The sequence below is a fragment of the Grampus griseus genome (genome assembly GCF_964374135.1).
Source record: "Grampus griseus genome assembly, chromosome: 13".
Taxonomy (NCBI): domain Eukaryota; kingdom Metazoa; phylum Chordata; class Mammalia; order Artiodactyla; family Delphinidae; genus Grampus; species Grampus griseus.
In genome coordinates, this window is record NC_139007.1 from 20480966 (window position 1) to 20508590 (window position 27625).

The following is a 27625-nucleotide window of genomic DNA, read 5'->3' on the forward strand; positions in this document are numbered from 1 at the left end:
GAGAAAAGGCTATATTGATGTGAGTCCATGGGCCAAGGAATGTGGGTGGCCTCTGGAAGCTGGAAAAGGCAAGGAAACAGATTCTCCCCTAAAGCCTCCAGAAGGACCAGTGCTGCTAACATCTTAATTTTAGCCCCATAAGACTCATTTTGGACTTCTGACCTCCGGAAGTGCAAGAGAATAAATTTGTGTGGTTTTAAGCTACTAAATATGTGGTAATTTGTTACAACCCCAGAAGGAAACTAATACAGAAGGTATCTGGGAAATGAACAGCTGTACCATGTTCCCTTTAGTCATTATTTCTAGTCGCTTTTATGAGCAAAGCTTGTCTTACCTAGCAACAGTTGCTAAGTAAGTTAACAGTTTAATCTAGAGTCTAGGAGGGAGCAACTGCTTAAATCTTCCCAAATCCAGTGCCCAGACCTTATAATGGCAGAGGCTTTCATTACCATTCTTTACCATTAGGCACATAACCACTACCTAATCATGGCAAATCATTTAATCCTTGCAGGCCTCTAGCATTATCTTCAAACCTTGAACCTCTTCCAGCTTTCTCAAACATCTAGCTTTTCTTAAAATTACTTTTTCTGATCCTAAAAGAGTGTTTTGGCTGTACGTAGTAAAAGACAAATTTAATTATGATCAGAAATCCGAATTACACAAACTTTGTTTGCTGTGCTGTATGTAATAAGATAATTCCACCAGCCCCCTTTGGGAAAATCTTCAAACAGATCCATGAGTACAAGCCATTTAAGACACGCTTTTACACTCACAAAGATATACTGGGTAAGTGACTTTGCTGTTTCTCTTTGTTCTAATGTTTCATAGCATTATATGACATTCTTCCTGATGTGTAGACTTCGATCAGCCCTCCTGATCAAAGTTGCTTGTCCTGCAGGGGTGTCTGTTTGGCATGAGAAGAATGTGGGTTGAAATCCAGTTCTCCACTTCCCAGTTGTGTGCCTTGACAGTATGCTTAGTCTCTCAGTCTGTCTCCTTATATGTAAATAGGTATGTTAATACTTATCTTGCAGATTTGTCTTGAGGCTTTAATGAAATATTTGTACCTATTCTAAAGTCTGGCACATAATAGTAACTGAGAGTTCTTTTTGCCCTTCCTCATAATTGGGCACCTTCCATACACATAGGAGAGGCAATATCTCTAAGTAATACCTTAATACATGGGTGAAAGAAACTATATTTTTTTAATACATCTTTATTGGAGTATAATGCTTCACAATGGTGTGTTAGTTCCTGCTGTATAACAAAGTGAATCAGCTGTACGTATACTTATATCCCCATATCCCCTCCCTCTTGGCGTCTCCCTTCCACCCTCCCTATCCCACCCCTCTAGGTGGTCACAAAGCACCGAGCTGACCTCCCTGTGCTATGCGGCTGCTTCCCACTTGTTATCTATTTTACATTTGGTAGTATATATATGTCCATCCCACTCTCTCACCTCCTCCCAGCTTACCCTTCCTCCTCCCCGCCCTCAAGTCCATTCTCTATGTCTGCGTCTTTATTCCTGTCCTGCCACTAGGTTCATCAGAACCATTTTTTTTTAGATTCCATATATATGCGTTAGCATATGGTAAAACTATATTAGTAGCTGGTGACATAAAAGTAGGTAGATCTGGGTAACAGAATATGTACTATATATACACTTCTTTTTCTTCCTCTTTTAAATCCTTTTGTATTTTTAAAAAATTTTTATTGAAATATAGTTGATTTACCATGTTTCAGGTATATAGCAAAGTGATTCATTATATATATATAAATATAAAAATTTATATAAATATTTTAAATTTTTATATAAAATATTTTATATAAAATATATATAAAATATATATTCTTTTATATAAATATATGTTCTTTTTCAGCTTGTTTTCCATCATAGGTTATTACAAGATACTGAGTATAATTCCTTGTGCTATACAGTAGGTCCTTGTTTATCTATTTTATATATAGTAGTGTGTATCTGTTAATCCCAAATTCCCAATTTATCCCTCCCCCCCATATATACACTTCTAGTAAGCAAATCAAGTTGTAATTACAGGTTTCCTTCTCTCCTCATCTCCGTCAGATTTTTCAGTCTGACTTTAAGCCTTAAAAGTGTTTTCCTAAGAACTCTCAAAATACTTCTCATATCCTCTCTTCCTTAATATGTTAAATTAGTGGTGATTAAATTTCACTCCTGATCTTTGAACATGTAAGAAGCTAGAGAATGGACGGTGTTTTGAAAAAGCTAAAATGTAGCGGGAGATCAAATTGGGATCATCCTCTAAAAATATCAATACCAAAACTGATAACTGCTTTTAACTTTTAGTAACTGTTTAGTATGACTTATTAATTATTATTTCTATAATGATTTGACCTTTTACACCCAGAGCAGTGGATATCTATTCTTAATATGCTTTTATTGGTTGATTCCTTATGCCTCCTAGGATATTTGAATCCAAACATTAAGTGAATAAATTAAAGCATGTTGAAATGTCTGTATAAATGCTAATGGGTATTGCATAGGGTAGTTCTCAACCCTGGCAGTGTCCTACAGAACTTTTAAATCCAAACACAGACTCATTGGATTTAATACTGTTACCGAGCTCTTGGGCGGCTCTGGCCGGGGAAGAGGAGTCTCATGTGTCACTTCAGCTGGTGGTAGTGGCGAGCGTGGAGATGGCGGAGACTGTGCGACCACCACGGTTTTGAAATGGCTGCTGACATTTCTGAATCCGGTGGGCATGATTGCAAAGGAGACCCGAGGAGCAATACCAAGTTAGATGCAGCTTACCCACTTCGAATCCTTTACTGGGGAGTCTATTCATTACCAACAGAGTACTGTGAATATATGTCTGATGTTGCTAAATGTCGACAATGGTTAGAGAAGAATTTTTCAGATGAGTTTGCAAAACTTACTGTAGAAAATTCACCCGAATGAGAAGCTGGAACAAGAAGTGAGGGTCAAGGAACAGCAGGGGAAGAGGAAGAGAAGAAAAAACAAAAGAGGTGGAAGGGCTCAAACAAAACAAAAAAAGAAGACTGTACTACAAAAGGTTACGATAGCCAAAATTCCCAGAGCAAAGAAGAAATATGTAACAAGAGTGTGTGGCCTTGCAACTTTTGAAATCGATCTTGAAGAAGCACAAAGGATTTTTGCTCAGAAATTCTCCTGGGTGCCTCAGTAATAGGGGAGGATGAAATCAGCATTCAGGGAGACTTTACAGATGACATAAGTGATGGCATTCAGGAAAAATGGCCAGAAGTGGATGATAATAGCATTGAAGATCGTGGAGAAGTGAAGAAGCAATTTTGAAAATTTGTCTGTATTTAATGATCTGAACTGATTGTTGATATGGCCAAAGGGAAAGAGGTCTTTAAAAAAAAAAAAATTATATATATATATATATTTATCCTACAGTAAAACTGTAGCCTACGCTCACCCCTGGCATTTTCACTGTTCTGTACAAGGCTGCTTTTTTTTTTTTTATTGCCAAAGTCTAATAAACAGGAGAGGGTGTCATGCTTATGCATGAAATAGAATTTAGTCAAATAAAAAATTTTGGTCATTTGGTACTGACGTTTTCTTTTTAACTTTTTTTTTTTTTTTTTTTTTTTTTTTTGCGGTACGCGGGCCCCTCACTGCTGTGGCTTCTCCCGCTGCGGAGCACAGGCTCCGGACGCATAGGCCCAGCGGCCATGGCTCACGGACCCAGCCGCTCTGCGGCATGTGGGATCTTCCCGGACCGGGACATGAACCCGTGTCCCCTGCATCGGGGGGACATTTTTGAAAAAACGACTTTCTGTGGAAAGCTTTTCTGTTGATTATTTTTAAATAATCATGATTTAATCAAATCTTGATTTTTTTGTTGTTAAGCTGAGTGATATTTTGAAGAATTTGAATTTGGCTTCATCACCAGTGATAACTGTCTCCTTGCTCCTTTGGTATGATAGTTTTGAGATGCTTGAGCATCTCATGGATCTGTAGTTGAATTTGCTTCACTGTTACCAGCCAAGTTCACTTTGTGGGCCTATTAACATATTGTTGGTAATAGTTGTTCAAGCTGTTCTGGAGATTATTTGGTAAAGTATATTAAAAGCCTTAAAACCATCTGCACTGTTTGACCCACTTTTTTTTGCGGTACGCGGGCCTCTCACTGTTGTGGCCTCTCCCGTTGCGGAGCACAGGCTCTGGACGCGCAGGCTCAGCGGCCATGGCTCATGGACGCGGCATGTGGGATACTCCCAGACCGGGGCACAAACCCGCGTCCCCTGCATCGGCAGACGGACTCCCAACCACTGCGCCACCAGGGAAGCCCATGACCCACTTCTTGACATTATCCTAAAGATATAATGTCTGGCTTAAAGCTATGGTTGAGGGTGCTCTTCAAAGTGCTATTCATGATGTAAAAAAATTACAAATGATAAAGATGAACAGTTGGGAAATGGTTAAAGAAATGATGGTTTGTCATATGGTAGAATATTTGCATATATTTTAAAATATTTTCTAGGAATACTCGGAAAGTTTGATAATGTTAAATAGGAGGTCAGACCCTCAAATCTATTTTATACATTATTTTCATTGTTTTGAGTGGATAGGCATTCAGAGAAGCTGAGTTCTTTTTCTGGCTATAAATTTATGTGAGTAAAATTCTGCTAACTATTTGAAAATAATATACACCATTGCTCAATATAGTCTGGGAAATAGCAATTGAAATTTGTTTTCCTTACAAGAGAAACAGTGATAATGAATCTTAATGAGTACATTAAATGAATTTAAAATCTGTTTTTATAAAGGTCTTAAGTCAGGTGCTACAAACTGAAAAGAAGACTCACTGTATTTTAAATTGCTATACACACCTTTAAGAAAGTTAGAACTCATTGTTTATTGTCATGCAAATTGCAATATTAAGTGAATTAGTGGGTTTTAAAATAATTGAAATCTTAGTATGTATAATAAAGATACATTATCTTTAATCTTTAATATAAATTAAGAAAGTGAAATTCTGCATTAACTGTGAATTTATCTGATAAAGCAAATTTACCCATTAAAAAAAAAAAATACTGTTACCAAGTCCAAACCTGTTCTGCTCACCATACTACAGGCCTGTAAATCAAGTGACTCAGGGCAAGGAATAACGACTTTATTTGGAAAGCCAGCAGACCCAGAAGATTGCAGACTAACGTCCTAGAGAACCATGGTACCCCATTCAGAAATCAGGCTTCTTTTATATTAAAAGGGGCGGTGGGGGGTGGCTGGTTGTTGCAGACTTCTTGGTGCAGGAATCCTTTGTTCTTGCAGCTGTCTGGGTAGGTCAGGTCATGATGTTACTGTAACCTCCAACAAGACAAATTTTATTCTCTGTTCTGCAACTTTTTATCTCTATATGAATGGGGAAGTGTTAACACCTTTAAAGGTCAGAACCTTGAGAATGGGCTATCCTGTAAATTTCAGGCTATAGGCAACATTCTTAACTCTAAGCAAAACAATAGAATACAAAGGTTAAAGTAAAAGAAACAGATCTAATATGGAGTCAGATTTGTTCTTCCCTATTACAATACTAATCCAACACAGACCCGGTAAATTAGAACCTTCAGAATCGGCCCTCAGCTTGTGGGGTTTTCTTTTAAGTTTTAAAATATTTTTTACATATTTTAATAGTTTTTTATTTGGAAATAGTTGAAGACTGATAAGTTTTAAAAATAGAACAGAGAGTTCCCATCCAGCTTCTCTCATTGATGCCTTACATAATGCTGCTACACTGTCAAAACCAGGAAATTGGTGTTGGATCAATACTGTTAATTCAGGTGCAGACCTTACATGTACTTTTTTTCTTTGGTGTGTAGTTTTATTTTACTTTTTTTTTTACTTTTTATTTTACTTCCCCAGTTGCCTCCCTGTGGAGTGGGTCTGATACACAGTGCTGTGAGTTCCCTCTTAATCAGTTAGAAAAGAACTTACCCCTTTCATGGGTATCTTTAAAGACTGACATTTCCTGAAAGGATATATTTCTTAGATAACTCTAATAAATAACTCGATAACAGTGAAAAGGAAAGCCAAGAAACAGTCTGTGGATATTTGTGATTTCTTTTTTCTCTTCAAACACACAGATATTGGGACAGATATTCTGAATAAAGGAGAGCAGTTTCAAGAAGCTTTACTCAAAGAACGTATTGCAAAAGCAGAAGCTGCCGTATGGGCTAAGGTAAAGGAAGTTGGAAATCAACCTGAATGCATCTTTGTGGTTCTTTCACGTTTTGGATTTGTATGAAAGAGTGGAGTCAGGCAGAACCGACTTGAATGCTGGCGTCTGTGGGACCAGGGTAGCAAGTTCTTCAATTCCGTAGTCTTGGCGTCTTCAAATGTAAAAGAGGAACAGTAATACTCACTCTGGAGGATTATTGAGAGAGTTCAATGAAATAATGTGCCCGGCACACAGTAGGTGCTCAGTAAGAAGTAGAAATCATCAGGAGCTTCCTTCTGTCTAAATTGCCCCTCTGTGTGGATGACTCCTGCCTGCTCCCTTTATTCTCATGGGATTAAAACCTTTTTAAAAAGACATTCTTGTTGTAGTTGTTTATTATTGCTTAATATTTAATATATAGTAGATCATTCGTTTGTGCAGTGTGTAATGCCCCTAAGTGCCTTTTTTTTCCAAATGCTGCGTCATAGCTGACTCTCCTTTTCACCCCCTCTCCCAGCACCCCTTCGCTCCAAAGTCCTTGACACCTTGTCCATGCGACTGCCGAGGGCCGTGGAGGCAATTTGAGGGTCTTGGGGCTCACGGTCAGATCCCAGACACTTCAGCAAAGCAGAATCTCAATCCTCCAGCTCCCACTTCTTCCAGTTAGAGAGAAAATGCCATACGTGACTTCCTAAAGAAAACTAGCGCTCCTTGAGAGCAGGACAACCCACAGTGCTAGAACATTATTTCTCGGTTTCTCTATAAAGTAAACATCATAGCAAAGAGTGTTGGAATTGCCCAGCATTAGTCCCAGCAAAAGCTTGGTATTAAAGTACTTCGAAAGTATAAAATGCTCCAGTGCAAAGGGTAATAGAAATAAAAATCTTACTAGATATGTATCCTTATCAATAATAATAAAATTTAAATTGATTGTGAGCCATTAATTAACTACCCTAACACAAGAGAATGCTTTTGTGAATAATGTACAATTTAAATATAAGTATTACAATATACAATTTAAATATAACTAATGTTCTGGGCATTCTCTTGAAATAAAATAATGAAACCTCTTCCTGAAGACCCTGATGCAGGGGATCTGGGATGGTACTCAGCCTCCCTTCTCAGTAATTTCAGGCTTTGTGCATTTTTCCACTTCTCTGTATTTTCCAGATTTTCTGCGATGAGCATACATGACTTTGATAGTCAATCAAGCAAGAAATAAAGTGCCAAAGAAAAAAGACAACCCAGCAGGCTGCAGTAAAGCTCTCCTTAGCAATTCCTGAAACAGTGATTTTAGCCACGGTTTGGGCCGTGTTAGGGCATCTCTGGCTGAGGCCTAGTTTGCTATGGGAGGTTTGAGATGGGAACAGAGCCAGTAGTCAGGGGCCCCAGGGTGGTTGCTAGTTTTCATTAAACATGAAAACCTGATACATATTAATAAATAAATGAACTCTTTCAAAGGCAGATGAACGCCAAAGAGAAGCAGTGAAGAAAGCCCTTGAAGAAGCAAATGACATGCACAAAATGAAAATCCAGATTCTGAAAGAGGAACATCAAAAAGATTTACAGGTTTTTATAGTGGCTTGTTTGTTGTCTTTTTAGCGGTACTTTAGTGAAAAGCTCTGGCGTGTTCCATGGAGGTTGGTTGGGAGGCCCAGGATTTTCACAGAAGATATGCTGGACTCCATGGCAACAGTGATGCATGGGTGCAAGAGAATCCCTTTGGCATAATGAAGCATAATGAATGGCCTTTGATATAATGAACCCAAACCTTTATGGGGTTAAGGTATAAAGGAGGCACCCCTGCCTGCACTCTACATCCCTTGCCACTGGCTCTCTTTCCTCCTCTCAGTGCCCTTCTCCTGGACCCTCAAACCTGTATGCACCACACTCTTTCCCACCTTGGGGACTTTGCCAGAATGTTCTTCCTGCACTTCATCAGACATCACTGGTCAAGGGAGACCTTACCTGATCACCTCTGTCCTGCTACCCATACACTGTCCTGGTCACTCCGCCCTCTTTAACAGCATCACCACCTAGCACTGGTGTAAGTAAATAGATTGGAGGATTGATTACTTGTTGAATATGTGATCGCCATCTGCCTGCAGCCTTCATAAGGGTGTGTCTGCCTCACTACCACCCTTGTCCCGGTGCCAGGACGGTGCCTTGACTTTGTAAGTGTGAAAACGGGCTGAACAGAGGAAGCAGGCACTTCTCTCCCTTCTCCTGAGCTCTCTGATTGCATCCTTTTTCCTAAGTTTGCGTTTACCGCAATGCCAAGAGGGACCTCTGTTTCTCAGGTATTTCCTGCAGGACCAGAGGTCACACAATGAGGGGAACTCTTTCCAGCCTGTAACTTGTTCCAGTACACGACTCTGGGTAGTCAGTAAACTGTCCAGGCAGAGACCCAGGGGTTCCTCACACAGTTCAGTCCCAAACTCTGCTCAAAGGAAAAAACAGAACTATTTTCACATGTGGGTCACAGGAGGGACAGAACAGGGCACGATGCAGGTGTAATGATTCCTGGGCAGAGGCTGGAGGGAAAGTGGCAGAAGTGTGGACCCAGGTTTGGCCTAATTCAATAAGAACATAACGAATAAACAGTTCAGGGACCATGGGCCCTTTTGTCTCTCGTTTCGGCCGTGAGCACCTGCCATGTGTCAGCTCTGTACCAGGTGAGATTAAATAGACTGTCCTCAGAAAACTTTCTGGCAGGAAAGGGAGCTCCACCCCAGGGCTCCTAAGGGACGGTTGACCCTCCCTGCTTGGCTCCAGTGGCCATCCCTGATTTCACTCCGAAACAGGAGGAGCGTTTATAGCATGTCCAGATAGACCTGCTGCTCAGCTAGCTGGGACTGGAATGGCCACACTGGTTCTTGAATAGTGAAATACTCCTCTATCAATTGGTAAATCACCACTCCCCGGGCCCCTAACACCTTCACCACCCTGGACCTCCCGCAGCCCAGCAATTTGAAGGGGCAACCGTTTCCATGGGTGTGGGCTTCTAGGACCCTGTCCTGTGCTGCAGCCAGAGGATCCACATTTTAAATATCCCTCCTGGCATTAGGGTGTGATGAGGCAAGGGTAGCTTAGAAGTGATGCCTGTTGCAAGGAGCCTGCCTCCTAGTCTTGCTCTAGGTAGTTTGATGGTACCACATATAGTCTTTGTGTTGAGTTGATGCACTTAGTGTTAAAATAGAAGAAGTCCTAAAAAAGTTTAAAGAGGGAGGTTGACCTTTCCAAATTATTCTAAAAAAGTCTCAGGGGCTTTTTTTTTTATTATTATTATGATGAATGAGTGATTTGTCTAAGAGGGATGTGGAGGGTTGTTTCAGCTGTAGGGTCCTCAGACAGACATCGTTATTGCTCCTCAGGGGGTGTCTCTGAACCACCTCCTTAGAGCCTACTTACCTGCAGATTCCTGGGCTCCACCTGACCTACAGAGTCATTGGCAGCGTATTTACCCAGCAGCCCATGTGGTTCTCACATATATTAAAGTTGGATATAAACACATATAAAGTCACACATATTCTCTCATATTAAAGTTTGAGATTACCCGTATAGAGAGCAGAAAACCAAATTCTTCTAGAACCAAACAGCATTACATTCTGGGACGTAGAAATCACCAGGTATTGCTCTTCTGTGATGTTAAGAATTTGGGTGTCAGATGCTTGCTGTTAAATAAAATTTCCAGGTCTTGTCCAATGGATAGATAGGATTTTGAAAAGGTGCTAATATTATCTTATTCAAATACAATAATATTGAAAAGTAAATAATAAAATGGAAGCTAAGGGAAAATGAGAGTAGGAAATAGAATGAAGTCAGGTGTGAATCCGAAACTTAGAAATGTCTGTGCCACGAGGTCCTGTGCAGTTACCATAGCTGGCCCTTGAGCTTTCTGACAGTCAATGCACAGAGGAAAGTGCTATGAATCACCATGTCCATGAGGTAAAAACAAATCCGGTACTCAGATGGCCCAGATCTTCCTCCATGTGATACCTGAGAGAAACTTCTCATGAGGGAGGCATTGTGTAATAAAGGAAGGTCTGTCAAACATCTGCACAGTGAAGAGCATGGATTTCATGAGGCTGTCTCTTATCTCCAGGTAGAGGCTGATTCACTCAAAATGCATTTCAGTAAAAGTAATTTAACTGGAAGGCTTTCCATTGAGTAAGAACACCGCCAAACAGTAGGTCATTGAATTATTTTTTCGTAGCTTTAAATAGGTATTGGACATGCTGTATGAGGCAGTAAAATGATTTTGATTTTATTAAACCATTACATAAAAGAGGGACAGGGTTTAATTCTCTGAATCCTTGTTCAGAACCCAGTCAAAATAAAGGGCTGGTGTGTCATTTTTAAATTCTATGATTCAAATAGAAATGTATTATGATAATACTTCATCTATCTAAGGTTCAACCATTCAGCAATCTCAGTTACTGAAACTGTACTTGAAAACCCAGAAATAGTCCCTAAGAAGTTGAAATATCCCGTAAGGCGTTAAACAACGGCCTCTGACTACAAGATAGAGACTCAGGCTTATTACCTGTAGCAGAACCTTCCATTCCCTGCTCAGTGATTGTCTCTGGGAGACAGGGAGGAGGAGGGAGGGAGGAACCTCACTGTCTTATAAGCCCGGATGGCGTTTCTGGAAGGAAAATAAACTGATGAATCTCTGGAAAGACCCCAGCATCACAGCCAGCAATGAAACGAGTAGCTGGTGGGCGAGAATCCTGCTTTTGTTCCTAGTTCTTCCACTGACTCACTCTGTGAAATAACTTAGTTTCTTTTGTTTTTATTCTTTTTTTTTTTTTTCCGGTACGCGGGCCTCTCAACTGTTGTGGCCTCTCCCGTTGCGGAGCACAGGCTCCGGATGCACAGGCCCAGCGGCCATGGCTCACGGGCCCAGCCGCTCCGTGGCATGTGGGATCTTCCCGGACCGGGACACGAACCCGCGTCCCCCGCATCAGCAGGCGGACTCCCAACCACTGCGCCACCAGGGAAGCCCCTATTCTCTTTTTTTTTTTTTAATTTTGTTTAATATTGGAGCAGAGTTGATTTATAATGTTGTGTTAGTTTCAGGTATACAACAAAGTGATTCAGTTATACATGTTTCTGTACTTTATGAAATCCTTTTCCCATTTAGGTTATCACAGAATATTGAGCACCTTTATTTCTTTATGTTCTCTCTTATCTCTGAAACAGATACAAACTGACCTTTAAATGAAAGTTTTGAAACTCCTGGATGGAATTAATTGCCCCTCCTTTCTGGCATGTGTTTCTGTTAAACCACTGGTTGCAGGATGGGGTCTGGGTCTCCTCTGCTAGGCAGTGAGTCCCGAGGAGGATTCCAGCCTCCTTCTGTCTGTAGCATCGGTCCTAGCACTGTGCCTGTCACACTGTGCTGTCAGTGGACATTTCCAGGGATACAGGGTTTTCCTTGGGAGCCTGTTTCCCTCAGGTCCTGGTTTGGCAAGTGCCTCCTCTTTTTACTCGGCTGAAGGCTCCACAGGTCCTTCTACCTTGGCGCAGTGGAGCCCTTGCTCCCGTCCCCTTTGTGAACGAGGAAGAGCCCCTCAGCTCGAATGAGCTGGAATGCTCCAGAACGACAGTGGGGACTGGCAGGCAGCTTCCTGTGACTGCGGTCGTGTGCGGTGCTTGCTGCCCGGGCCTCAGGTGTCCTCCTACCCGGGAGACTCTCATAGTCATTATTTCTGCCATTTTCCAGGACTGACTTCCTAAAGCAGTATCATGTTCTGTATTTCTAATCATGGATAAAGGTAATAGGACATTATAGAATATTTGGACAATCAAGAAAAAATACCTGTGACCCAATTACTTTTCTTCTTGCAATTCCTTTCCAATATTATCTATATACGTATTTTATGCTAGTTTGTGCATTTCTGATTTTACTTAACATCATTATAAATGAAACTTTTCCATATAGTATACACTCTTCTTTATTTTTTCCTTTTAATAGCCATGTAATATTCCATGGTATGGATATACCATTCCAGTTTTTTTTCTTTTTCCATTTTTTCTTCTGTATTCCTTTACTTTTTTAAAAAAATATTTTTTTATTGAATGAAAGATTTTAAATTCTATGGTGCTTTACAATATTCAGAAGTTTCACACACATGATTTCATACAAGCCCATAATCCCCTTTTTTCCCCACCCCCTGTATTGCCCCTCCCCCTTCCCTCTCCCCACTGGTAAACATTAGTTAGATCTATATCTGTGAGTCTGCTTCTTTTTTAAATACACTCTTCTTTTAAATCATTAGGCTTAACTGGTGTACATTCCGTCGGGCAGATGAATTATGATTTGAATAACGTTTTTAAACATCAAAGCTGTAACACCTAAACCTAGTTTTTCTGTTGCTTAAGGAAATGGTATCTAAGACCAAGATGGAGTTGCATCAAAACATGGAGCAAGAACTGCAGCGAGAACGCCTGGCTGCCGAGCAACGCATGGTCCGCAAGATCCAGAGGATCATGATGGAGTGCCACCAGGAGAAAGTCCAGGCTGTGGAGGAAGCCCGGGCCCAGGAGAGGCACATAGCCCAGGAGGAGATCCAGGCCCAGAGAAGGTACTCCAGGGGGCACCCCTGCAAATCAGTGTCTTACTCTGTCAGAATCAACTTGGAGAAAGGGATAAGGTTGAAGCACATAGGTGGATATTTCCCAGATTTTGCGTTTTTACATTTTTTAAAAAATTTACTTATTTTTTATTTTTATTTTTGGCTGCATTGTGTCTCTGTTGCTGTACACGGGCTTTCTCTGGTTGCGGTGAGCAGGGGCTACTCTTTAATGCGGCGCGCGGGCTTCTCATTGCAGTGGCTTCTCTTGTTGTGGAGCACGGGCTCTAGGCGCATGGGCTTCAGTAGTTGTGGTTTGCAGACTCTAGAGCGCAGGCTCAGTAGTTGTGGCACACGGGCTTAGTTGCTCCACGGCATGTGGGATCTTCCCGGGCCAGGGATCGAACCCGTGTCCCCTGCATTGGCAGGTGGATTCTTAACCACTGCACCACCAAGGAAGCCCTGTTTTTACATTTTTATTATGGAATATATCAAACATAGAGAACAATATATAGTGTATTGTAGAATATGTGTGTGTGTGTGTGGTTTAAAGAAAAATAACACAAATACTCAAGGGCCTACCAGCCATCTGAAGGGATTAAAAAGTCCCATGTTCTTCCTCAACCTCATTTCCTTCCTTTCCCCCCTCTCGCGAGATAACTACTGTTGTAAAAATTGTGTTTTTCATTCTATATCTCCAGTTTTAGGGACGGAGAGGAATCAAGAAATACTTTTCCACAGACACATATAAGTCAGTCTTCACATTCTCTAGCCCATACCATACACTACTGTGGATGGGTTACTTTTGGTCTTTTTCTTATTACACAAGTCATAATGCTGTAAACAAAGTTGACCTTATGGAAATATAGAGAGCAAAAATTGCAAAGTCCCAACTCACTGCTTCCTACCCCGTCCCTGTCTCCCAGAGACGATCATTTTAAAGAACGGGGTCTGTATCCTTCTGTGCCCTTTTGATGTATTTACAGCCTTATATATGTGCATAATCTGAAATAATTTTTACATAAATTGGATCATATATATATGTGTGAAAAATACCAAAGGAACCATTTTATAATATGTAATGAACATTTGATGGAATTGGCCAGTTTGAACAGGACAGCAATCCGGAGCCCTAGTGGCCAAGAGAGAACCTCGGTTTCCAGGTGTTCAGCAACCTGACCAAGCTCATGTAGCTGAAGCAGCAGGACCAAAACTGAAACCTTTGTATTCCGTCTCCTGGGCTAGGACTTGTCTCTTGCTTTGCTGCTTGAGTTAACAGATCTGTTTGTATATAATTAATGGGTAAAATCGTCCTTGTTAGAACTGTTTAGAATAGGGCCAAAGGTAAAATTCTGTAGGGGGTGCAGATAAATAGGAATGAAGGCTGCAGCCGCGGCTTCTTCGGTGGTCCCCGCTTCTTGCACAGGCTGTAAGTCACTGTGAGGCAGAGGAGGAAGAGGGAAGAGGATTTCAGGAGAAAGTTAGAGAAGGTGGTTACTCCTGAGTGAGTTGTGGTCCAAAGCAGTGGAAGGTGGCTCTCCTCTCCCTCTGCTTCCCACCCTCCATCTGCAGGAGCTCTGTCCATCCTGAAGAAGCCTCTGGGTCCTCTCTTCACACACACCGGCAGCCTCCTGCTTCCTCCTTCCCTCTTTCGCTTTTGTCCCCCTTTGGCTCTTTCCTCTGTTAGGTTCAACAGCCACCTTTCATTAAGCCAGTTGACTAAGATTAGGGAACTGCCATGCCTGTTATTTTAAGTATATCCATCTAGCATGTCCATTTTGTTATTGATGTGTTCCAGGTGCCTGGCAGAGAACCTCGCGCATGATGGGTGTTCTTTAAATAGTTATCAGAGGTTCAAGCTTGTTCCAGTCAGCTGAGCCCACTTTGCAGCACACCAGGTCTTATTTCGAGACATTGCTAGATTCCAGCGTTCTTTAGAGCATTTGCAGAAATTAATATATGGAGAAGGGCCACTGTTGAGAATTCCACTGTGGATCTCTTACTTGGCTATAAACTTTCACTCAAGACTTCAGAATACTTACATATTGTGACAAATTTGTTAAATGCTCAGAAAACTTTCTTTGTGGGTTGAGGTGATTGAGTTCTAAACAGATTATCTAGGAGACACTGTACTCTTTCTCTTAAAGGTAAAAAAAAAAAGAAAAAAGAAATAAACATCTTGCTCGGAAAAGTTCTAAGTATTTACTTGCCCAAGGCAAAGGCATGACTGAAATGACTGCTCAGGAATGTGTGTGGTGATGGCTGTAATTCCTGGTGACAGCTGCCCTTTATTCCACACTAGAACATGCAAGGCCCTTTGTATGCTTCTCGTTGAATCCTCATATCCCTTCCTGGGGGATTCAGTCATCTTTCGTATCTTCAGATGAACACGCTGAGTCTTAGAGAGAGACTAAGCAACTGCCCAAGGTCACCTGGAGAAGATACAAACCCTGGTGTGTATGATACCGAAGCTTGTGACCTTGCCTTACGCCACCCTGCTCACTTCACCAGAGTTCATCAAGTGCCTTCTGGGGCTGTGGTTCTGAGCTCGGGCACTGAGGAATAAGGCTCTTGCCTCAACATTATGTGAAGTAAGTAAAGCATAGCTGTCCCCTTTGAGCAAGGCTAGAGGGACTTGTGCAAAGAACACATGGGTGCTGGAGGAGTTCTCGGTCCTGGAAAGATCAAGCAAAGAGTGTGTGGGCTGTGTGGTGAGGCGGGTTTCTTGGAGGAAGTTAGTCTTGGTTTGGGCCCTAGAGAGAAGGGAGGAGGTCCCATTTGTGAGGGACTGAAAAGAGTGGGGACAGCATGAGCAAACACATGGAGGGGAAGGTGGGGAGTTTAACGAGGCGGAGCTAAGGGAAGTTGGGAGCATTAATACCCCAGAGATAGAAACGCGCTGCTGAAGGTTGGACTCTGGAGATGCCTCCTCTCCTCCCCGCCCCGTCTGATGTCTGCAGCCCCAGCATGGGTAGCACTAATCCTCCTGCAGACCAGGTGCAATAGGTTCCCAGCGTCTCAGGTGGAACATCAGAATATATTTTCCTTATAAGGACACTGGTTATAGCTAATTAAAATAGTGCTAAGAGCCCTGTAGTTCAAGTGAAATAGCTCATTGTGGGCTCACCTGGCAAATGATCTGCTACGTTCAGTGTTTCTCCAAACATTGGATGCACAAATGAATTTTGGAAACAGATCCCTGCGTAACTTAGGAATTGCCTATGGAGAAATGAAGTGTTGGTTTTTGCTGTACCAACACTGGGAAAATAACTGGCGAAAGTTGGAAAGGACATTTAAAAAAATATCAGATCCCTTTAAGCGAGAACAGATTTTGGTAGTAAGGAGTTTAAAGGGGGCTGTCATGGAGGGTGGGAGCTGGTGTCATCTAAGGTACAGTTTGAGCAGATGTACCTGAGATCAGCTCTGGTGGAGCTTTTTAGTCAGCCTCTTAGATGGACACCACCTCTGTGTGGGTCCAGAGAAAGCCAGGCTGACCTAGTAGGAAGCTCACACCTGCTTGTGATGGAGCCGTGGTTCTGGAGAAGGGGTGTAACTTCCTCCTTGGGGATTTGGGGCCGGCTCAAGGAAATGCCTTCCAGTGCCTTCTGATCTAAGCCCCATGGGCTCTGATCATCATCTCCACGATCTCACCAACATCCTAAAGTTATAAATCATCAGCCTGAATCCTAAGGTTTTGTGTAGACGCACCTTCTGAACACTATCTATGCCTCTATTGTCCTGTGACCTGGGCTGAGAATCAGGAAGTTGGTTTTGATTCCTCTTCTTTCTGTAGCCCCTAAATCCTAGCAATAATGGATTCTGGCACTTGTGACTTTGTAATATTTCTTGGATTTCCCCCTTTCTCTCCTTCTTCCTATCCCTTTCTCTTTCATCATTAATTTAGATCATTGTACACTCAGAATGTTACAAACTGGTACAAATTGGTCTCTCTACTTCACCCAACTCGGATTCAGTTTACCTGATATTATCAGAATAACAATTCTAAAATGTTATTTTCAGTGTGTTGCCCTCCTGATAAGAAATGTATAGTGATCTCTTATGCTATTGAAGCAGGCAATGTGTTCTACTGAAGGGCGGGAACTCTCCAATTTGCTCCATTGTGTGACATTGAACAATAACTATCTCCCCAAGCCTCACTTTCTTCACCTGTTACACGGGAATAATAAGAGATAATAAATACAAATAGAACCGGCTTCAGTGGGTGAAAATTAAATGAGATATAGTGCATGTAAATTGCTTAGCACAGTCCCTGGGACACAGTAAGTACTCAATAAATGGTGACCCTTTTTATTAATAATGGATATAGCCTAGTTGGTGGGAGAGGGAATGAGAAAAATAGCATAGCAGCTGGAGGCTCAGGACAAATGATGTTTACCTCCAGATTGGGAAAATCTGTCAGGTTTGACAGTCAAGTTGAAAGAATCAGAGACAATGAGAAAACTGCACCTTGGAGGGTAGAAGCTGGGGTAAGTCTTGGAAGGACTGTATTAGACTAGGAGGCAGAGAGGGGAGGGTTTTTATTAACAACATAAATACTCGAATTCAACATTTGTAGGTTTTTTAATCCTCAAATCTTTAGAGGTTCTATTCCAACTAGGTATCAGGAGATATCCACAGAAGTGTATCTCAGTGGCTAAGAGATTTGCCCTGAACCCAGACTGCCTGGGTTGTAGCACTTGTTTTGCCACTTTTTCTAATTAAGTGAAATTGAGCAAGTTGCTTGACCTCTCTGAGCCACAGTTCCTCATCTATAAAATAGGCCTCATAGACTGAACTGCCTCATAGACTTGTTTGAGTAATCCTTGAGTTAATATATTAACCATTGAGTTACTATTGAGTTTATAGTTGGCTGCTATAAATTCTATATAATTGTATACATTATAACCAGAGGCCTATGAATTCATTCAGCAGTGGTTCTCAAAGTATGGGCCCAGACCCTTTCAGCAGGTCCCCAAGGTCAAAGCTATTTTCTTAATAATACTAAGATGTGATTTGCCTTTTCACTCTATCTCATGAGTATGTAGTGGTGTTTTCCAGGGTTTTATGTGTGATATCTCAACAGATTGAAATGAAACGAAAATCTAGCTTTTTTTTCTATTAAGCCAGACAGTAAAGAGTTTTGCCACAAATGTAAAATGATGCCACTTTTCTCACCAAAAGTTTTTTATTTTTTTAAATTTTTATTATTTATTTATTTTTTAATTTTTGGCTGTGTTGGGTCTTCGTTTCTGTGCAAGGGCTTTCTCTAGTTGTGGCGAGCGGGGGCCACTCTTCATTGCGGTGCACGGGCCTCTCACTGTCGTGGCCTCTCTTGTTGCGGAGCACAGGCTCCAGACGCGCAGGCTCAGTAGTTGTGGCTCACGGGCTTAGTTGCTCCGCGGCATGTGGGATCTTCCCAGACCAGGGCTCGAACCCATGTCTCCGGCATTAGCAGGCAGATTCCCAACCACTGTGCCACCAGGGAAGCCCTCACCAAAAGTTTTTTGATTTAGAAAAAATATTTTTCCTACGAGGTAAGTGTTTTATGTTAATGTTTAATGGATTTATCGATACTTCACATGAATTTATAAATGTTTGTTAAATGTCTGACATTTAACTTTTAAAACTGTTAGGGTCACTAGATATAACCCATATGAACAAAAGTTCTTTGAGTTTCTTGGTCATTTTAAGACTGAAAAGTGATCTTGAGACCAAAAAGTTTGAGACTTCTGTCTTAGAGTATTGCTCAGATAGAATCAAGAATAGGGCTAAACTCACCCTGTGAGACAGTTTCCTCCCCTCTGGCTAAAGGTGAGTAGCTGGGTTGATATATAGAAATACTTTCTCTAGGGGTTTGGAAATCTGAGGCTATTTCTTCATTTGTTTTTAGATCTCTGCATTCATATTTTTCTGACTACAGTGGACTCGAGTCCCTAAAGTTAGCGTTAGACGCTAGACTAGTGGCCTCGCCCTAGCCCACAGTGGGGAAATCAATGTGCACCTTCCCTGCTCTGAAAAATATTTTTTTATTGTTAACATCTAATCAAAGCTCATCTCTACCAGCCTGTCTCAGACTGGTGACTCATGTAAACCATGAAAGCATTTCTCCTACATCTGCGGTGAAAGACAAAATCTTTTTTTTTTTGTGGCTAATCCATCTAACTATTAATATTCAACCCTTGTTCCTTTCTGTAGAAAGGCCATGGAGGAACTTTTGAGAGCTGGTGTCACAGTTATGAAGGATCAAGAGAACAATGTGAGCCAACTGATAAAGGAAAAAGAACATAAAATGAGCGTCTACTATTGCATGGCTCAGAAACAGAAGCAAGAAGAGGTTCAGAAAGTGCTTCAAGAAGCGGAGAAAACACATCAGGCCACGCTTAGAAATGTGATGGACAAACTGCTTAACACTCAGCGGGAGCTGCTGTCTATGGCGAAGCAACTGGAAATCATGACAAATTGGAAAGATTTCCTGGAGGAGGAGTTACAGGAAACCAGGGTAGCGTTTCAAAAATACATCAATTATACGTTTCCGCAGCTCTCACCGGGACATGCAGATTTTATTCTGCCAGAAAGAAAGAAAATGCCTTCCGGTCTTATTACTCTGGAGAGCCAAGCAACTCTTGATTAGAAGTCTTCATCTGAAATGGCACTACAAAAGACATTGTTCTAAAGACTAAATAAATCCACTCAAAAACCATTTATTGATCCCCGGTTATGTGCAGCGGACTAGTGAGCTGTGAGCATTTTGATGGAAAACCAAAATATGCAAAAGCACATTCCAGGCTACGATGAGGTTCCAAGTCTGATGGAGGAGAGATAACAGTGAGAGGGGTCAAAACTGACTAGGCGGGAAAAAGATTTCTTGGAAGAAGTCTAAACATACTTCTGTATCTGGCTTTACTCACGTTTACATCAGACATTTAACTATTTTAGTATTTGTTGCAGTTAAAAAACAGTAAAGGGACATGTTCTTAGATGGTTTCCTTTGTGGAGAGGTGTGTCTAGTAATCCAGTATGTCTAGTAATCTAGTCTAAAGATTATTATTTTGTGAACTGCAATAGCTTTGTAGGAAAAAAAAAGCAGTGTTTCTCAGATTCAATAGGATAAAACTTAAATTCTGGGAAGCCTATATAAAATAATTCAGAAAGGACTCTCTTATATTTGCCATTTGTGAAAGAAAAATATGTCTTTAGAGGTCAGATTCCTTGCCTCAGGGATGGGGAGTCCCCTTATGTTTATACCCAAGCCCAGGAGTGCTTGGAACTCATCTCCTTTAGGTCAAAATGCAGAAAAGCATTCTGTACCGCAATGCTCAGGACCAACAAATGTCAACATCTACTGAATTAAACTGGAAGAAAACCCAAGCCATAAAGACTGCTCCAAAAAAATCTATCCACTTTAATGTAGCATCCTTAAATTATTAATCACCAACTTATATTGGTGGCTTTAAAATTAAGTACCTGGAAAGCCGTTTTCAGTAAATTAAAAAGTGCTATCGTCAAGCAGGCCTTAGGTGGGTTTGTTTACATTGACTGGTCTGGCATTTCCTAATGATAAAAGTAGTGATGTGTTTACAACTGCATAATGGACTACACTCTCCTAGTGCTTAGCTTCCTGATTCTGCAGGACTACTGCGGTCCATACTAATCGATTGCCTAGGGGCTGGAAGTCAGAACATTTATACAGTACTTTACACTGCCTTTTCCAGCACGTTCTTCTCATAGCAGTCAATGGGATAGGCAGGACAGGGGTGGTGGTTAGCCCATTTTGACAAATGATAACATGAAAACTACTATGTACGTATTTACATGCGTGAAGTACTTTTTTTAAGTTGAAGTATAGTTGATTTACAATATTGTGTTAGTTTCAGGTATACAGCAAAGTGATTCAGTTATATATATATATTTTTTCAGATTATTTTCCATTATAGGTTTTTACAAGATATTGAATACAGTTCCCTGAGCTATATGGTAATTCCTTATTGTTTATTTTATATACAGTAGTGTGTATATGTTAATCCCATACTCCTAATTTATCCCTCCCCCCACCTCTTTCCCCTTTGGTAACCATAAGTTTGTTTTCTATGTGAGTCTGTTTCTGTTTTGTATATAGCTTCATTTGTATTATTTTTTAGATTCCACATATAAGTGATATCATATAATATTTGTCTTTCTCTGTCTGACTTACTTCACTCAGTGTGATATTCTCTAGGTCCATCCATGTTGCTGCAAATGGTAATATTTCATTCTTTTTATGGCTGAGTAATATTCCATTGTGTATATACCACATCTTCTTAAACCAATTGTCTGTTGATGGGCACTTGGGTTGTTTCCATGTCTTGGCTATTGTAAATAGTGCTGCAGTGAACATTGGGATGCATGTATCTTTTCAAATTAGGCTTTTCATCTTTTCCAGTTATATGCCCAGGAGTGGAATTGCTGGATCATATGGTGATTGTATTTTTAGTTTTTTAAGGAACCTCCATACTGTTTCCATAGTGGCTGCATCAATTTACATTCCCAACAGTGTAGGAGGGTTTCCTTTTCTCTACATGGGAAGCACTTTAAAAACCTTAATATTTAATCCTCACAATGACTTTTGAAAGTAATTATAACTGCCCCCAATTTATAGGGAGGGAAACCAAGACTCAGGGAGATTAAGTAACTTTCTCCAGGGCACACAGCTAGTGACAGAGAGGGAATTCAAAATATCACAAGGCACAGGCAGATGGTTACATGAGAGAGACCTGGGTTTTGCAGACTTGAATAGATAAGAACAGCAGCTGGCACTGGGGAGTGCTAGCATGTGCCAGCCATGCGTGCACAAGTGGACTCATTCATGTTCGCAGCAGGCTGTGAAAGGTAGGAACCATTAACACAGGCACAGACAGGTCAAGTCACTTTCTCAATGTCATACAGCGAGGAAGGGTCAGAGCCATTTTCAAATCCACAGAGTCAGTCTTCAGCCCACGCCTTCCGTCATTATTTTTGTTCAGATGTAAAGGCCTTGGTGCCTGGTTGGTTGACTCTGCAGGTGTGTGTCTTCGTGGCTTCTCTAATGAGGACTGGAAGGACGTGGTCTGTCCTCTATGTCAGGCATCGTTTTTGTCCCTTCTAGAAGTGAAAGGAAGTTGTACCTAGGATTGTGTGTCTGAGTTATTGGAGTCATTCACCAGATTCGCAGCTGAGCACAAGGAAGGAAAGCAGAAGGAAAGCATCTTCTGAAGACATTCACTTCATGGCCACAGTGAAGGTGTGTCTTTTGGTATCAGTGATACAGTGCGTAACATAAAAAGAAAGCAGGCGACTTACTTTTGGTTTGGAAAAAGGAATCTAGTTTCTCAGGCTTCAACCAGATTGGAATAAATTATCCGTGTTTTTAGTATTTTCCTTGTTTATATTGATACTTCACCCTCAGCTCCCACCCCAATCCCAACCGTTAGCTCCCTTAGGGTTTTTAAAGTAATGTGGATGCTTCCAGTAAGGGCAGAGTTAGAGATCTTGTTACTGTCCTGATCCCAGCTTGACCTGCCCACCAGAGGACTCCTCCCTCCGCTTCCCCACAGTGCTATTCAGCCCTCCTGTTGTAGGGGTGATCACAGGGGGTTCTGTCAGGTCAGATTGACCTGATCCCAGAACCCCACTTGCTTTTCGCCTTAGAGCCTGGAGTCAGCACGAACCACGGAGGGGAGGGGACCTCTTCTGTCCTCTGTTCTCATTCTGCTCTGCCTGCCCCAAGGCCAATTTGAAGAAACGGTATCTTTACTCTTACCCAAATCCTTCACCTTGATCACTTCAAGGCACAGTTCTTTCTAGCTTGAATGTCTCCAAGATGATATACCCCTGAGAATTAAAGTTCAAAGTGAATGGCTAATCTGCTCTGAAGGGCAGAAAAAGCTGATAGTAAACTAAAAATGAGACCTCTCTCGTATTTCCACAATCCCATCTACGGAACCTCTCAGCAGTCTCTCTTATTTTTTGTTTTTAAAATAAATTTATTTATTTATTTATTTTTGGCTGCATTGGGTCTTCGTTGCTGCGCGCAGGCTTTCTCTAGTTGCGGTGAGTGGGGGCTACTCTTCGTTGCGATGCGCGGGCTTCTCATTGCAGTGGTTTCACTTGTTGCGGAGCGCAAGCTCTAGGCGCAGAGGCTCAGTAGTTGTGGCTCGCGGGCCCTAGAACTCAGGCTCAGTAGTTGTGGCGCATGGGCTTAGTTGCTCCGTGGCATGTGGGGTCTTCCCGGACCAGGGCTCGAACCAGTGTCCCCTGCATTGGCAGGCGGATTCTTAACCACTGCGCCACCAGGGAAGCCCTCAGCAGTCTCTTGTTTCCATGACACTGATAAGGATGATCCTTGTGGATAAAAAAAAGAAACAATGGAAAATACAGCGACAACCACTGACTGAGCATCTGCTATGGATCAGCTATGGTACTAAATTCCTTACTAAACCTTGTCTTACTGAAATCTCACAGCAACCCTGTAAGATGCCTCCCATTACCCCCATTTTGAAAATTAGGAAACTGAGACTCAGAGAAGGAAAGTCGCTTGTTGAAAAATGACAAATTGTTTGACTGCAGAGCCATGTGTTTTCCACAGTTACAGCACAGAGCCTAATTTAGTGCCTGTGTAAACACTGAGTAGGCGTCAGGGGTGCACTGCTTTCAAAACACATTGGAATTGTAGCGGGCAAGTCTGAATTACTGTGCAGTACCCTTGCTCTTCCAGTGGGCATGGGCTGGGAGCCAAGAATTGATCAGCCTTCCCTGAATGTGCTTGAGGAACCCTCCTGATGCGGAGCCCAGGGAAGAATTTATGGAGGGGCATAACCCAGAGCTCCCTCTCACCACGCAGGTGTCAAGAAGGGCAGAGTCCCTGGCGGGTTCTGGAGACAGAAGCTCAAAGGTGAGAATTGCAATGTCAAGTGAAAAATTGAAAGTGAGGTATGTCTTTGAAATCTCAGTGGGACACTTACATTTTCTAACAAAATCTGATTGAGACTAAGTCAGGCTATTTTCAAAAAGAAAGATTCCCTGAGTGAACCAGTTTTTAGTACAACTTGTCTTGAGAACACTTAGTAACTCTCCTGGTACCAATTACTGAGTACAATACCTAGAAAAGCCACTCTAGATCTTAGATACTAAGCCCCATGCAAGTTATTAAAATTGTAACCATTTTGGAAAGTTACTTTTAAAAGAGCTTAGGGAATTCCCTGGCGGTCCAGTGGTTAGAACTCGGCGCTTTCACTGCTGGGGCCTGGGTTCGATCCCTGGTCAGGGAACTAAGATCCCGTAAGCTGCGAGGCGCGGCCAAAAACAAACAAACAAAGAGCTTAAAGTGCATTTTTCTTAGTTGTCTTAGAGGCTTCCTGTACAGTAGGAGTCTATGCAGCTCCCATGGTTTCTGATATTTAGGAAGCTATGTTAATTCCTGGAGGCCATCTGGGAACTTAATTTGAGGACCCTAAGAAATTACTGTAGTTAAATTTTATAGAAGTCATTCCACCAAGAAAAGAACCTTGTTTTTAGAGACAGGAGACCTGTGGGCTGGGAAACGGGTGCCTAGCATCCCTAGGAGAGATGGAGAAGCTACCTCACCCCCAGAGCAGTCACAAAGCACAGGGGTCGGGCTATTTAGTAATCACTGGACCTTTATGTGACAAAGAAGGCACTCTGGTACTGTCTCTAACCTTGATTCCGTTTGACCTATTTATAGCCTGCATATTCTAGCTTTGGGGGCCTTTTTTTTCACTGACATCATGTAGACACTATTTGACAAAACACGTTTGTTTACAGAACAGAGGGTTTTGACATTCTGCTGCCTCTAATAAGCTCTCCTTTCTGCTTGGCTGAGATCACTCAGAAGAAGAAAGAAGAAACCGTTGCCTTTTGCTGTCCAGTTATTGGAAGCCAGGCCATGCGTGAGTGCTTCACCTGCGTTCATTCAGGTCCTGCCTCACAGCAACCAAGTATCATATTCTCACAAAACAAGGAGGAAGCAGAAAAAGAGCCCAAATGGTCATTTTCCTAATGCATATTTATCTTTTTTCAGAGAAAAATATCATTCTCATAAGCACAATAACAGCCTTCCCCTAATTACTCATTGGCCAAAACAGATTGATATGACCATTCATAAGACAATTCATGGCAAAGAGGGATATGATAATGACCGTCTTAGCCTAACAAGGATTTATCCACTAAAGCTGAATGCTTCACTCCTCAAAAAAATCATAAAGTTCTACGAACAAGGAAGAACTACTAAGTGACTGTTAAATAAACCATCAGAATTGTTTGTCCAAGACCATATGATTCCTTTTTTCCACTGGAAATGGAATTCATTGCCTTAGGTCTTTTTAAATAGTGTACTATTACTGTTGGGGCTGGCTCTGTGCTTGAAAACCAGTTTATTTATAACCTGTTACAAGTGCTATATCTGTTTGCAGTTAAGAAATGCAGAATTCAAAGTGATCTCCTAGCTTGTAAGCAAGCTGAGATTCATTGTCCCTCTTCTCTAAAAAAAATGAGTTAATGTGTCCAGAAACTAACTCTAGTAAAGTGGGGTTTAACATTAAAAAAAAAAAAAAATTCAAGCACATCGAGGTTGGGTATTCTGCATCCTCACTCCATTTGAAAAGTGCAGACGCATTCAACGCATTACCATCTGATTCCAACTAGCAGGATTGAAAACAAATGGTTTTACTCTAGTTAGTTCTAAATAGAAACACTTTAATATTGAATTGAATGAGGTTCAAATTATCCTTTTCTACATAGCAACTGCATGTTAGGTCTTAAAATTAGCAAGGATTCAAGTTTAGCGATCTGCCTTTCCTTACTTTTAACCATATGTGATATTTCCTATTTCTCATAGCACTCTTTCCATCTGCTTTGGCTATTTCCTACCACTGGACTTTAAGATCCACTGGACTCTCTCTGCTGAGGACCCATAACAAAATCCAGGACCAGGTAGTATTCTTGACATATCACTCTGTGCATAAGTATTTCCCATCCCCTCTCCCCCCACTCAGTATTCCCAAGGAAAGCTATTTCTATTATTGGTCCATTTGAAGGATTATGAGTTAATTACATAATAGAATGTATCCATAGAGTTATGCATTTCAGCTAGAAATCTACATATCTCTAGAAGCTCTACAATCTGTTCTAAAGAATCTACATCTCTAGAAATCATAGAGATGTATGAGATATGAATTATTGATTTTGTTTATTCAACATGCAGTAGGAAGCAACCTACTGTATACCAGGTGCCGTGTTAGATGCTCAGGTTCTTGGTACATGAGATAGGTGGTGGTCCTTACTCTTAGAGAAGTCAGCTAAGTGGGTAGAAGGATAGTGAGTACATGCATTATAACACTGTCGAGGGCTGGAGAAGAAGCAATAATGGGCTCACAGATCATTTTCTAACTCATGTCATGTTGTACTGCCAAGGCAGTAATATCTGCCATCAGTAGCCTGCTGGTATTCTTGCTTTGTGCTCAGTCCTGTCCACATTTGTGAAGGAGCAGCTTCATTTCAATTCTGTTTTCAGCAAAGTGGATTCTACAATTTCGAAGATACATTTTCCTAGTTCTCATATGGTTTTGTTCTTCTAGAGGTTGTTAGTAGATGGTTGTTTCCCCTGTCAGTTCAGGCCAACAGCTTCCTACCTGACAAAATACCATCTCTGAGTTTTCTGGAATACAAGGAAATTCCAGCCTCTTTGTCAGAGGCCTCAGGAAAACACAAAAGACAATGCTACAACTGCTGTCACCCATTCCTGGGAGTCCAGAGTCATGGTCTGGCTTCATACTCTCTGGTCTCGCAGATACACTCAGTGGACTTTGGCCAGGGAGCATCCCCCAAGTAATGGGCGCGTTGTGGGAATAAACCCCCCTGTTCTATTGCTGAGGAATTTAGGCAAGCTGCTCAGGGAGAATGACCCTCTAGAAGGGTGTGACCAAGTCACTCCTTGGGTCTCATCTCCAGGCCTTTTCTTTGCCTCTTTCAGTCATCAACATGAGACTGATTGCCTGAAAAGACTTCTTGACAAACAAGTAGTATTTGGTAACTGTTAGTTATTTTTATTTTTCATCCCTACAGAAATGAGATCACAAGTCATATATGGCTCTGCATTTTTCATGCAGATCCTATAGCCACTGATTCTAATTTTTAGAATGTACCAATTTTATTAATTTTTATTTCTTCAGTATTTTATGGATATATATATATATATATATATATATATATATACACGTGGATGTGAATTGTAGTCTACTGCTTGTAGATTTTAAAGTATATTTAGTCAGTGGTGAGTAGAACTTTATTTTAGCTTTAAAATTTAATCTTATGAGAGGCCTGCTGACATTTATTTTAAAGTTGTTTTATTCAGTTCCTTTTTTCTCTTGCACCCTGTGGAGTATGTTTATTGACTACAGATGTTAAGCACTTTGCTAAGGAACAGAAAGCTGCAAGATAGAATATGTACTTCACCTGAGTGGGTGCATAGAAACCGGCCGTGTGTCTGAATCTTTAAGAACTCAAGTGGAAGGTATGCTTACAAGTTTAAAGGTCAGAATCACAACATACAGACTTGAATTGGAATGACTGCAAGACAGTTTCAGGATTATAAAACTTCTATGTAAAAGAAGTTAATAAAAGGCGTATTAAGGTAAGTCCCTTATAATTATGATTTTGAACAAACTGCTTTAAATTATGCTATAGCATGTAAAAAACAAATAAAGGGATATAAGGGTCGTGGGGCTCAGAGCCTAGGACAACAGCCCAGGGCAGCCATAAAGATGAAACTATGCGTGCTCCTGCAACCAGAAGTCCAGCAAGAATTAGCTCAGAGACAAAACAGGAAAAGACTTT

At 41.3% G+C, this 27625-nt stretch overlaps 1 protein-coding gene and 1 pseudogene across 2 annotated transcripts; both read left to right on the forward strand.

The window, feature by feature from the left end:
• Window positions 1-638: 638 nt before the first annotated feature.
• Window positions 639-25809, forward strand: LOC309831400 (uncharacterized protein C6orf163 homolog; the record flags this gene model as incomplete). The annotated part of the gene is made up of 6 exons (XM_082668560.1): window positions 639-786; window positions 6109-6203; window positions 7644-7751; window positions 12570-12772; window positions 18956-19259; window positions 25629-25809. The coding sequence occupies 6 exons, from the start codon at window positions 639-641 to the stop codon at window positions 25671-25673; spliced, it is 903 nt and encodes a 300-aa protein (XP_082524686.1). The 3' UTR covers window positions 25674-25809.
• LOC309831401 (density-regulated protein-like) lies at window positions 2711-3466 on the forward strand (annotated as a pseudogene). The gene has a single exon. The product of its transcript is annotated as a density-regulated protein-like (transcript).
• Window positions 25810-27625: the final 1816 nt, after the last annotated feature.